Genomic DNA, 11,942 nt, shown 5'->3' on the forward strand with positions numbered 1-11,942 from the left:
CACACACATATAAAGGGGTAGGTAGTAAACCCTGTGAATAAACTTGGGAGAGCCCCTGGGGTTCTTGAGACGATTGGTTGATTGACTGGGTGATTATTAAAGTTATTTTATGGATATAGGAAAAATGAACTCAGGATTTTTTAAACAATTATTTTGAAAATAGTAGCATAAGTAAACCACTGTATAAATATGCGGTATAAGGTAATGATACTGACTAGACCATATTGAGACCACACCTTTAAAGCCAAGCCCCCCCTTCGTGGTGAAGGCACGTCCATCGTTGTGCTCCGAAACATCATTTTCAAGGCGTCAAACGGGCTTGAGGAGTCAATTTAGCGTCAGTCATCTATTACAAATTGGAAAGAATTTGGAACAGAACATATTAGCTAGCTACGCACTTCGATTTTACGTTTATTTTGATTGTCTCGTTGTCTGGGTAGAAATCATCACAAAAATGGCAGATCCGATGACACAGTCTGGCCAGATCTCGTCCTCTCTGAACGCTTCATCGACAAAAGAATCCACATATTCCGGTAGGAAATTATTATTTTTTGAATTGTTTTATTTTGAATGCAAACATTTTGACCGTAATAGCTCGAGCTCAGCTCAACCACACTCGTATGCGATTCATGTTCAAACAATTGATGGCCGGGGGTTGTTGTTTGTGTGGTGTGTGTGTTTGTGTGTGAGTGAGTGAATGAATGCTAACGGTGCCCCAGAGAATTAGCGATTTGATCACATGTTGAACAGGACTCATGTTGGCTAACGTTAGCTAGTTATTGGTTTATTATATTATAGGTAACGTTACAGTCCCTCTATGTTGGTTAACAGTGTTGCGAATTGCCCATACCATAAAGCAATTGTTTGGGTAATTTGGTAGCTAGCAAAGGCCGAAGACCAGAGAAAGCCTTTTGTATTTTTGAGTAGCTCCGTAGCCCACAATAGTTCGTTTGTTCACCCAGTTGATCTCTGACCAATGTTATGTAGCTACGGTATTGTCAGTTTAGGGACATACCAAGGATCCCGGGTAGCAGCGACCGCGAGCACATGGCCCTGTTTGAAGGCTTTTTAAAATGGTTCTAATCACCCTGACAAGGATTGGACCAAGGAAGGCATGGTTACCATCCCTTTGCTTTCATTAATCAAACCAACCATGTCAGCTCAGTGGTTTCGTCAAGGAAATGTAAGTGGTGAGCCAAGAAACGTAATGTTTTTTTTGTGTATACGGTAAAACCTTATGACATTATTTTTGGCACCTTCAATTCTTGCACATTTTTCTCATTAGTACATTTCAACACTATACTCTAGGCAAATTTACTGAACTCCTAAACTTGGACGCAATCAGAACTCCTGTACATACTCCTCGTCATGAAGGTGGCCAATATCCTGCTTATATCTCAATGTAAAACCCGAGCTGATGACTGAAATAAGATAAAGAGGCCTCTATGCCTCTCCTCTGATCAGCTCGAGTGCACCTGAAATATGCAGCATGCAATGTGACTTGTCTTGATCGTATGTAGAGGTAACTCTTGACCGCTCAGCCAATTTATTGAAAGCTAGCCAGTGTTACAGGGGAGAGGCTATATGGACAGGCCTGGTGCCCAAATGGATGGCGTATGTCATGCGGCGTAGTGTGGCGACGAATGGATTCGGTTCAGTCAGTTGTTCTGATCAGCCCTTCCAGCTAGAAATGCTGGCTACTGGCAGCAGCATGGCACTAGTTACTTGTAAAAGTAAGTGATGTTTATTTTGATGGGCTACGGAGAAATACCTTGTAGTATTGGTCACAATCTCAAATTTGTTCCATCCCACTTGATTTTATTTTTAGTACGATGGCAGCCTATACGAGAAATAACTTGTAATATTGGTAGTAACCATCTGGATGTCACTGATAGTCTACTGCTCAATGGGGAGAGTATGCGCTGCAACAGATGCGGCACAGTGTCCTTCGCTCCGCATTAAGGAGAGGGAAGTAGCTAAGATGATGTAGCCGATATCAGGCCAGGATGACGGCTAAAGCACTTTTTGTAGTACATTAGGTGAAAATCACAACTACGGGATTAACGTCTAGCTTAAACTATTATTCCTGTACAAAATGAATGATAATGTACAGTCCCAACTCCGGCAGACACGTTTCAAATTCACTCTGAAGTTTCTAGGCACAGGTATAACTAACTAGCTGTGAAGGGGTCATCAGGAGGACTCACTGAACCGAATTCATTCTCCTCCACTCTTGCTACCAACGTCATCATTCTGGGCACCAGGCATGTCCATATCGTCTCTCCCATGTTACAGTTTGACTAGCCTAGCCAGCTATTGTAATGTCCATATCGTCTCTCCCATGTTAGTTTGACTAGCCTAGCCAGCTATTGTAATGTCCATATCGTCTCTCCCATGTTACAGTTTGACTAGCCTAGCCAGCTATTGTAATGTCCATATCGTCTCTCCCATGTTAGTTTGACTAGCCTAGCCAGCTATTGTAATGTCCATATCGTCTCTCCCATGTTACAGTTTGACTAGCCTAGCCAGTTTATTGTAATGCCCATATCGTCTCTCCCATGTTACAGTTTGACTAGCCTAGCCAGTTTATTGTAATGTCCATATCGTCTCTCCCATGTTAGTTTGACTAGCCAGCTATTGTAATGTCCATATCGTCTCTCCCATGTTAGTTTGACTAGCCAGCTATTGTAATGTCCATATCGTCTCTCCCATGTTACAGTTTGACTAGCCTAGCCAGCTATTGTAATGTCCATATCGTCTCTCCCATGTTACAGTTTGACTAGCCTAGCCAGTTTATTGTAATGTCCATATCGTCTCTCCCATGTTAGTTTGACTAGCCAGCTATTGTAATGTCCATATCGTCTCTCCCATGTTAGTTTGACTAGCCAGCTATTGTAATGTCCTTATCGTCTCTCCCATGTTACAGTTTGACTAGCCTAGCCAGCTATTGTAATGTCCATATCGTCTCTCCCATGTTACAGTTTGACTAGCCTAGCCAGCTATTGTAATGTCCATATCGTCTCTCCCATGTTAGTTTGACTAGCCTAGCCAGCTATTGTAATGTCCATATCGTCTCTCCCATGTTACAGTTTGACTAGCCTAGCCAGCTATTGTAATGTCCTTATCGTCTCTCCCATATTACAGTTTGACTAGCCTAGCCAGCTATTGTAATGTCCTTATCGTCTCTCCGTCTAGCTTAAACTATTATTCCTGTACAAAATGAATGATAATGTACAGTCCCAACTCCGGCAGACACGTTTCAAATTCACTCTGAAGTTTCTAGGCACAGGTATAACTAACTAGCTGTGAAGGGGTCATCAGGAGGACTCACTGAACCGAATTCATTCTCCTCCACTCTTGCTACCAACGTCATCATTCTGGGCACCAGGCATGTCCATATCGTCTCTCCCATGTTACAGTTTGACTAGCCTAGCCAGCTATTGTAATGTCCATATCGTCTCTCCCATGTTAGTTTGACTAGCCTAGCCAGTTTATTGTAATGCCCATATCGTCTCTCCCATGTTACAGTTTGACTAGCCTAGCCAGTTTATTGTAATGTCCATATCGTCTCTCCCATGTTAGTTTGACTAGCCAGCTATTGTAATGTCCATATCGTCTCTCCCATGTTAGTTTGACTAGCCAGCTATTGTAATGTCCTTATCGTCTCTCCCATGTTACAGTTTGACTAGCCTAGCCAGCTATTGTAATGTCCATATCGTCTCTCCCATGTTAGTTTGACTAGCCTAGCCAGCTATTGTAATGTCCATATCGTCTCTCCCATGTTACAGTTTGACTAGCCTAGCCAGCTATTGTAATGTCCTTATCGTCTCTCCCATGTTACAGTTTGACTAGCCTAGCCAGCTATTGTAATGTCCTTATCGTCTCTCCCATGTTACAGTTTGACTAGCCTAGCCAGCTATTGTAATGTCCATATCGTCTCTCCCATGTTACAGTTTGACTAGCCTAGCCAGCTATTGTAATGTCCATATCGTCTCTCCCATGTTACAGTTTGACTAGCCTAGCCAGCTATTGTAATGTCCATATCGTCTCTCCCATGTTACAGTTTGACTAGCCTAGCCAGCTATTGTAATGTCCATATCGTCTCTCCCATGTTAGTTTGACTAGCCAGCTATTGTAATGTCCATATCGTCTCTCCCATGTTAGTTTGACTAGCCTGGCCAGCTATTGTAAAAGTCCATTTGGCTGCTTCAGAAGCTAAAAACAGCTTGGCAAAATGTGCACAATGTGCCTTACAATAAGGAGGCCAGCTTTTGATTTCCACTAACTATGACTGAGTGTGAGGCATGTGTTCCATAATGTATGTTTCATGCATATACATTTGAACAAAGACGATCACATTTTAGTGTTTCACCACTTATGGAGTACGGAGACAAATGGTAAATGTGTTGCTCAGTATTTGAAGGATAGTGTAAATATAGGTAGGTTACACTAAATATAGTGTAGTCTTTGCGTATCAAATAACACTATTTGGCCAATCAGGACCTGAATATGACTGCACGTCACACAATAATTTAACACGTTCATTAATGTTTTGCGTTTTTATTCAATTATCACTCGTATGTCATATGTCACAAGTCATCAATACTGATGCTATGATGCTGGTAAAGTTGTCTTGTGAACCTACAGTACTGGTCATAAAAAAGCTAGCTAGCTCATGGATGCAAACAATGTCTTCCTCAAAAATATTGCAAAACGACATCGGTTTCAGTAGCTATAGCTAGGTGTCATAAAAAATAACCCTAATTTATAAGACAGTTTTTATTTGATTAATGGTGGTCGGACCCATCTATGTGAAGCTAGCCACAATAAGGATCAGCCACAAACGCCATTGTCAGTGATGCAAATGAATACAAATAGTAGAATTATGCCATAATTGAATAGGTCATTCTAAATGAGGTTGGAATGTTATGTAAAACCAGCAAAAGACAATGTTGTTAATTTGACATCTATTGCAACCACACTGGATGTATTATACTTTAGAATTGCATTGGGGACATACTTATTTCACTGTACAGCCTTACCTATGGATTGTAGCTCTTATTGCGGGACTTTGAAACAACTGAATTGAGCCACATTTATTGTCAACCTGTGTATTGAACACTATTCCCAAGGAAAAACAATACTGGCTGGATGTTTTGGAGTCTAACTCTGAGAGGATGTTGGGGAAAAAATATACCCCATTTCATTGATCCCCAATCCTTAGGTAAAGCTGTACAGTGCAATTTGAATGTCAATACACAAAATAGGCTTACTGGGGAGGTGATTTCACAGTCAGTCCCGCGATAAGAGCTACAACGCTAATATTTGTGTAAACTCTGAACAATTGTGTTCTGTGGGTGTCACCGAGTAGACTGATACCCCATTTTATTGCTTCGCATTCAAACCTTGATTTAACATTAGTCTAAATATGGCACGAGTCCACCGATTGTAACCTTCCGTATCACTTTCAAAGAGATCCTTTTATTTTGAAGGCAAATGGCAACTTCCACTTGTGCCTAATCTTTATTGTGGCTAGCTTCACAACGCATAACCCTGTCCGGTTGAGCCTCACTAGCCAGATGAAGCTATCTGGTTGCCTATAATGTTAGCTTCATGAACTGGAGTTCAATTTCAATAGGTCAACAAGTGGCTACCTAGCTAATACTTAATCACAAGGATTCCTAAATCATTGCTAAGAATAATGAAGATTACGGCAGTTTCTACTGGTCATTGTTTTTAGGCTAGTTGTATTGGTGCTAGCTAGGTACCAAACTTAAGCTAGCTACCCTGTGCCTATTTTTTTCATGCTAACTGTCATGCCTGCATGTCAGTTGCAAAATAACTTTAACTACAACAAGATGATAGATTTCAGGCATTCAAAGCTAATATTTTAGAATATTTTTTATCTTATTTTACAATTAAATGAACCTTCATTGTTATACATAGATTACATTTTTTGTAAATTTGACATTCCAGGAATAGATAAATAGTTAAGTTAGATTAAACAACTCCTTTTGTAAGAAATGTTTTCAAATGAAACGTATGGAAACGGGTGAATTAACAGTCCTCGGCAAGCAGGCTCAAGCAAGCTAAAACCCACATTGTAGCAAAAACTAACTAGCAGGAATTGTTAACAAGTTAGAATTGATTTAAACAAACGTTGCTGTACGCTACTATTATTCTAGTTAACAAAAAATCATGTAAGTCATATAAAATATATTCACCCCACCCAGTATTGTAATCAAAACTTACCAGAAAGCATGTAGTCCTTGGCTCAGACAGTGTAGTAGTGTGGGCTCAATAGCATCTCATTAGTGTGCAAGATCTTGAGAATCAGCTGTACATGTGATGGAAGAATACACTGCATGCAGAGGGTTGCAATTCCATAGAATTGGGGATAGTTTAACTAAAAATTAGGCCACAAGACCTAGAATTGCCTTGTGTATCCCACAAAAACACTTCACTGTTATACGTTAACTTGTTTGATGAATTTAAGCAAAAGTTCAGAAATTCCAGGGATTCATTTACCAGAGTTTCTGACCCTTTGCAACCCTAGTGGAAACACACCAATGGTGGGACAATGTGTTTATTTTCTTAATGTGAATTTGAGAATATTCACATGGAATCCTAGCTATTGATGTAGCCTAGTGGTTCCTGAACTGGCATCAAGTTAACAGATGAGGGGCCATTTGTGTCGAAGCGCATGTTTTTGGCACCATTCTAGACTACAAAAACCCTGGCTGCAGGCTACAGCCCATTTGGGGAAAGTGAACAACTCCTGAATTAGGACAACTATGAATGAAATGTAGGTCCCCACTGAATTTCACTAGATATGAGACCGTTGACTGGATTACACATTTTTCAGGATAATGATAACCATTTGCCACCAGTTGCGCTCACCTGAGAACTGAGGGAAATTATTTTCCAGTGTTGATTGTGGACTGATGCCCTGGTGCTATGGAGAATTAGACTAACATGACGTGACCAAATAACGGCGAAAAGGAGTTGCCCATGTGTTCCATTCCATTATTTTGAACCCTGAGAAAATGCCTTTTAGATTTGGCTCTGTCTGAGATCTGTGTGTTGTAACATGGATAATCCTCACAGCCACGACTCATTCAACTAGAATGAACTGCATGTTGGCAGTGGCGTTATGGTCATACCTGAGATCATATGAGGGAAATTGGGAACTTTATGCTCTCAGGTTTCTCATCAAAACCTTCCTTCAGTATTAGGATTTATAAAGGACATCTGTGATCATCTGACAGTCAGGTTTGGCTTGAGAATTAACTCTCTCTCCCCTGTTCCATCCTGTTTGTTCCTCATCCAGTGATGGAGCTGGTGTACTGGCGGGACCCCAAGAAGTCTGCGGTGGCCTTTGGCATGTCCCTGCTGGTCCTTCTGTCCCTGGCCATCTTCAGCATCATCAGTGTGTTGTCCTACCTGCTGCTTGCCCTGCTCTGTGTCACAATCACCTTCCGCATCTACAAGTCTGTCATTCAGGCAGTGCAGAAGTCTGGAGAGGGCCACCCCTTCAAGTATGACCGCTCAACTTGGGATATGTTGGAACATGGGGAAACAAGGATGTATTATTAGAACTGAGTCTACTTGTATTGAACTTGACCCCCTTGGAGTCATTGTCTGATTTGATTGTTAGGTGATGACTGATGCGTTTTCTCCCACAGGGGTCTGATGGAGCAGGACCTAACTGTTCAGCCTGAGACTTTCCGTAAATATGTGGATGTGTTTCTGACCTATGTGAACCGAGCCGTTAAACAGATCAAACACTTGCTGCTGGTGGAGGACCTGGTGGACTCACTCAAGGTAATGTTCATTAGGCTATAAGCTACTGCCGTCTTGGAGATTTCCAATGCTATGGTCTTCAATTGGATCTAAATGATTCATTCTAGAAGTGCTTGATGTAGAAATCTTCTGTCAGACATGTATAGCAAGGGGAGTAGTTTTGTGAGTCTCACCAGTTTCATCTACTCGGCTGAAGGGTAATGCTCTTGGGACAAAATTAGGGTTTATTTTGACTGGATGGAAAATTGACTTAAGGTGCTTAGAATTGTAAAATTAAAGTAGTATTTTGCACACCTTAAGAGCTGTTGGTCTATTTTAACTGTGGTCAGTTGTCTTTGGAGATTTTTTCTTGAGATTTTTTCACAACACTGAAGTCGGTCTCTTATGTATTGTTACGCCTGACTAAGAAAGCCTGAAAAGTTGTCATGTGGTGGCAGAGAAAGAAATGCCTGGCAGATGTTCAAATGAGGGATTAAGAGTTTATCAGATGAAGGAAGGAGTGGATTACAGCTAGTGTGTTTTTCCAACAGTAAGTTACTATAGAGGCTAAACATTGTGGGACGCTCATATCAAACACAGTCAATGTTTGAATAAGAAGATAATAATTAAATTGATTGATAGTGGCCAAGGAAAATGTCATTTTTCTTGTCATGACATTTATCCATAAGGTGTGGTAGGTTTCTGAAATGTTCTGGTCCCTCTGTTGCAGCTGGCTGGTTTTATGTGGCTGATGACATATGTGGGAGCTGTCTTCAATGGCATCACAATCCTCATACTGGGTAAGAATCACACACTGTCCAGTCTTCCATTTGTTTGATGCTCACAAATAAGTGTTCTGCACCCGGTCATGTAGACACTGATGTTCTAATAATGTGCACATGCATTTCTTTACGATCCTCTGGGAACCTAGACTTCTCATTACATGTCATGCATTTCTTTACGATCCTCTGGGAACCTAGACTTCTCATTACATGTCATGCATTCCTTTACGATCCTCTGGGAACCTAGACTTCTCATTACATGTCATGTTTGTTAATAACTAATGGGGCTCTGTAAGTCGTCCTGTGTCAGGGATGGGCAACTGGCTGCCCTCAGATTAATCAATAACAAAAAATTAACTTACCGTTTTTATTATTTACTCCGTCGGGGTTTCAACCTACTGTTGCAAGTTAGAATAGTAGAATACACAAGGTGGAAATGTGCGTGTGCACCTGCGGTGTTTCTCTTATGTCAGGCACTGATAGTCACTCAATTAGCCCATTGTCAGCTAAACATTTTTAGATTGGTAAATTATTCTAGCGGTCAGCTATCTAAACTTGTTATCATGGTCTAATTACTGTCTGGGGGGGCCCCCCCATTTGATTTTGTTCGTCAGTCTCAGGTATCATATTTAAAAACTGTGATCATTTGTCTCCGCACTATGGCAAAATACGTAGACTTGCAGGAAACTTGCTTTAAAATGGCAACATTTTCTCTTCACCCCATGGCAGAATGTGTAGAATTGCACAAAGTTAACTCAAACATTTCTCTCTGCTGTCAAGAGTGGGGTTCCTAAAATGTTTCACTCGCAATGTGGGGGCGTATCCACATATGGGTACTCAGACCCGCCAACAACACTGGCCCCTCGTGAGTTCAGATTTTTTTTGGGGCACCCCATCCAAGTTGCCCATCCCTGGTCTATGTTCTTGTATTGTACAGATCAGTACTTCTGCCTACATAATTGCGGGGAGCAATCAGACTTATATTTACTCTAAAGATGGGAGGGGACAAGGTCTGAATGATGTACAGTAGACATGGTTTAAATAGCCTTGAGAGGTACAGTAATATATTGTAATTTTAACAGGTCCATAGTATTCAATGAATACTGTAGCTTTATTGAAATAGCATGTTAGAGGTGTCCCATGCGATCTGGAAACCTCCAGAGATACAAATGTGCCTAACCAGAGTCCACTCTGTTTCTCATTGACAGCTGATGTCATCTTATTCAGCACGCCTCCGGTTTATGACAAAAATAAAGTAAGAATGAAAGTTTGTTTTTACATACAATTACTAATGTTTGTTATGAACCTGTGTTGGTTAACAATTTTTTTGTCTTTCAGACCCAGATTGATCAATACATTGAACTGATTCGCACCAGAGTTGAAGTCACACTTGCAAAGTAAGGGCACATCTTTTTCTAACCATCAATATGTAGATGAGGTGAAATCACAGAACACCGTGTTCTGTTTTTTTGGTAATATAATTTCTACATGGCAGGACCACACCACATCAGTAGCTTCTTCTTGGTTAAACCACCCTAAAGGATTTGTCTTCCCAGGTGCAGTGTATATACATGTGAGAAGTACAGCATGATTTCCCCTTTTCAGGCTTCAAGATAAACTTCCAGGGGCACTGAAGCGTACCAAAGCAGAGTGATTGTCCATGACCCCTATTCAACAACTGCGCTCTCCCTAATTCTGCAACTTCAGTCCTACCCTTTCAAATGCATTCCCAGCGTCAAACCTGTGGCCAAGTCATCGCTCAATATTCAATGTACCGTAACTAACTTGCAAAGGGTGCAATGCTTGTATTTGTTGTTGGAGTCAGACACATTCTGAATAACTCAATCTGTAGTTGTTACATCCATTTTGTGACTTATAAATGAATGATATGTACCCATTAATTATTGAAGAATATAATGTATAAATGCCTCATGAGCTTAGTTCAATTGTCGTACCCCATCAGAACCTGAAATATAAACTTGTTTTACTCCAATGTTTGTAAACAAAGTAAATGGGAACTAACACTATATAGCCTCAAAGCATTGGTAGAACTAATGTTGTTATCATGGATTGTTTGTCCTTGCATCCATATCGCTGTCTATGACTTTGACAGTGGTTACATTTCTCCAACCCCATATCTCATCTTTTTAACGAAATGGTGGAAGGCGCTTGGTTTCAACTACTGATTGGGGCTTTAACAAATTATTCCTGATTGAGCCAGGGGGAACTTTTAATTATTTCAAGGATACAGAATGGTGTATAGCTTTTATTTATTTTTTTTTAAAGCAAATGTTTGTACACTAATCTGGTTAGTTTTTTTTTTTTTTTGAGGGAAAAGTAATTTGTTGGTTTAGTTTGTGAATTGGCATAAAATAAAGATTTTTTTTTACATTTTTATTTATGAAAGAACTCAAAGCTGGGATCCAGATTAGGTGAGACTGCATCACTGGTGTCTCGGTTATGGATTTTTTTTAAACCGGGCAGAGGAGCATTCTGAGTCGTGGTAATAAAGAAAGTGACCTTCTGCTGTTCTATCATGTGTGCAATGATGTCTGATGGGGGGGAAAAATGAATTGTTTGACGTAATGTCTTTGTTTGGAGGGGGCACTCAACCAATTCAGCATCATCTCAGTTCATCCTATAGGACACTTGTTTGCTATCTGCACTGAGTATTTTGCAAGCAAGTCCTCAAACTTGAAATAAAAAGGAAAGAAACCGTCGCAACAAGCTGTCACGGCTCATTTATCCTGTTTTGTCAGTGTGTGTGAGCTGGTAAAACCAACAGAATTAGCGTATCGGTGTAAAGGATCACACATGATGCAATCGGAGGATTAGATAAAAGGTTGCTTGTAAAAGTAGGCTACGTATTTGCCTCTGATTATTGAATGAAAAATGCCAAAGCATTTTTACATGACTCAACCCTGAGAAGATGGGTTTAAGGAGTATGACGATGGCACTACATTACTCTGCTAAGTAACACGGAGGATATAGTGCCATCTGGCTTGCACATGTTAGGCGCTAGGGGAAAGAAACTAGTATGGACTACCGTTCCTCCAAGCCAACGACGAGACATTACCACCTAATGTCAAATGAATGTGCTCATGTCACAGAGAATGTCATGTGTGTTTCGTACTGACAGTGAGTGTAATATTTTAAACCATGACATCCATTTTGCGGCACACAAAGGCCATGTATAACCAGGGAGTGACTCATCAGCCGAGTCCATTTTTGTTGTAATGAAAGATCCGCTGGATATAATTCTACATTTTTCCTTATGGCTAAAACAATTCAATTTTAAAGCAAATGTCATGACATTCTACATATTTTGCCATAGTTTATGCCAGGTTCTTTACATAACATCAGTGGGGGGCCCCTGGA

At 40.6% G+C, this 11,942-nt stretch overlaps 1 protein-coding gene across 4 annotated transcripts; it reads left to right on the forward strand.

Moving 5' to 3' along the window:
- Positions 1 to 70: 70 nt before the first annotated feature.
- LOC110510179 (reticulon-3) lies at positions 71 to 11,288 on the forward strand. Of its 4 annotated transcripts, none has more exons than XM_036968008.1 (8): positions 71 to 89; positions 441 to 533; positions 7,331 to 7,538; positions 7,686 to 7,824; positions 8,513 to 8,582; positions 9,773 to 9,819; positions 9,903 to 9,961; positions 10,170 to 11,288. In XM_036968008.1, exons 2-8 carry the CDS (start codon positions 455 to 457, stop codon positions 10,216 to 10,218), a joined length of 651 nt encoding a protein of 216 aa, XP_036823903.1. In that variant the 5' UTR covers positions 71 to 89; positions 441 to 454; the 3' UTR covers positions 10,219 to 11,288. The 4 variants fall into 4 exon arrangements, with proteins under 4 accessions (XP_036823903.1, XP_036823902.1, XP_036823904.1 ...); XM_036968007.1 differs by lacking the exon at positions 71 to 89 and adding an exon at positions 122 to 337; XM_036968009.1 differs by lacking the exons at positions 71 to 89; positions 441 to 533 and adding an exon at positions 936 to 1,183.
- Positions 11,289 to 11,942: the final 654 nt, after the last annotated feature.

The sequence above is a fragment of the Oncorhynchus mykiss genome, chromosome Y, assembly GCF_013265735.2.
Source record: "Oncorhynchus mykiss isolate Arlee chromosome Y, USDA_OmykA_1.1, whole genome shotgun sequence".
Classification (NCBI taxonomy): domain Eukaryota; kingdom Metazoa; phylum Chordata; class Actinopteri; order Salmoniformes; family Salmonidae; genus Oncorhynchus; species Oncorhynchus mykiss.

Bases quoted from the DNA above. Each gene is read 5' to 3' on its own strand.
- LOC110510179 (XM_036968006.1), top strand. From the start codon at position 1,610: ATGGCGTATGTCATGCGGCGTAGTGTGGCGACGAATGGATTCGGTTCA. The intron at 1,734-7,330 runs GTAAGTGATGTT...TTCCTCATCCAG, and splicing joins GGCACTAGTTACTTGTAAAA to TGATGGAGCTGGTGTACTGG. The intron at 7,539-7,685 runs GTATGACCGCTC...TTTCTCCCACAG, and splicing joins GGAGAGGGCCACCCCTTCAA to GGGTCTGATGGAGCAGGACC.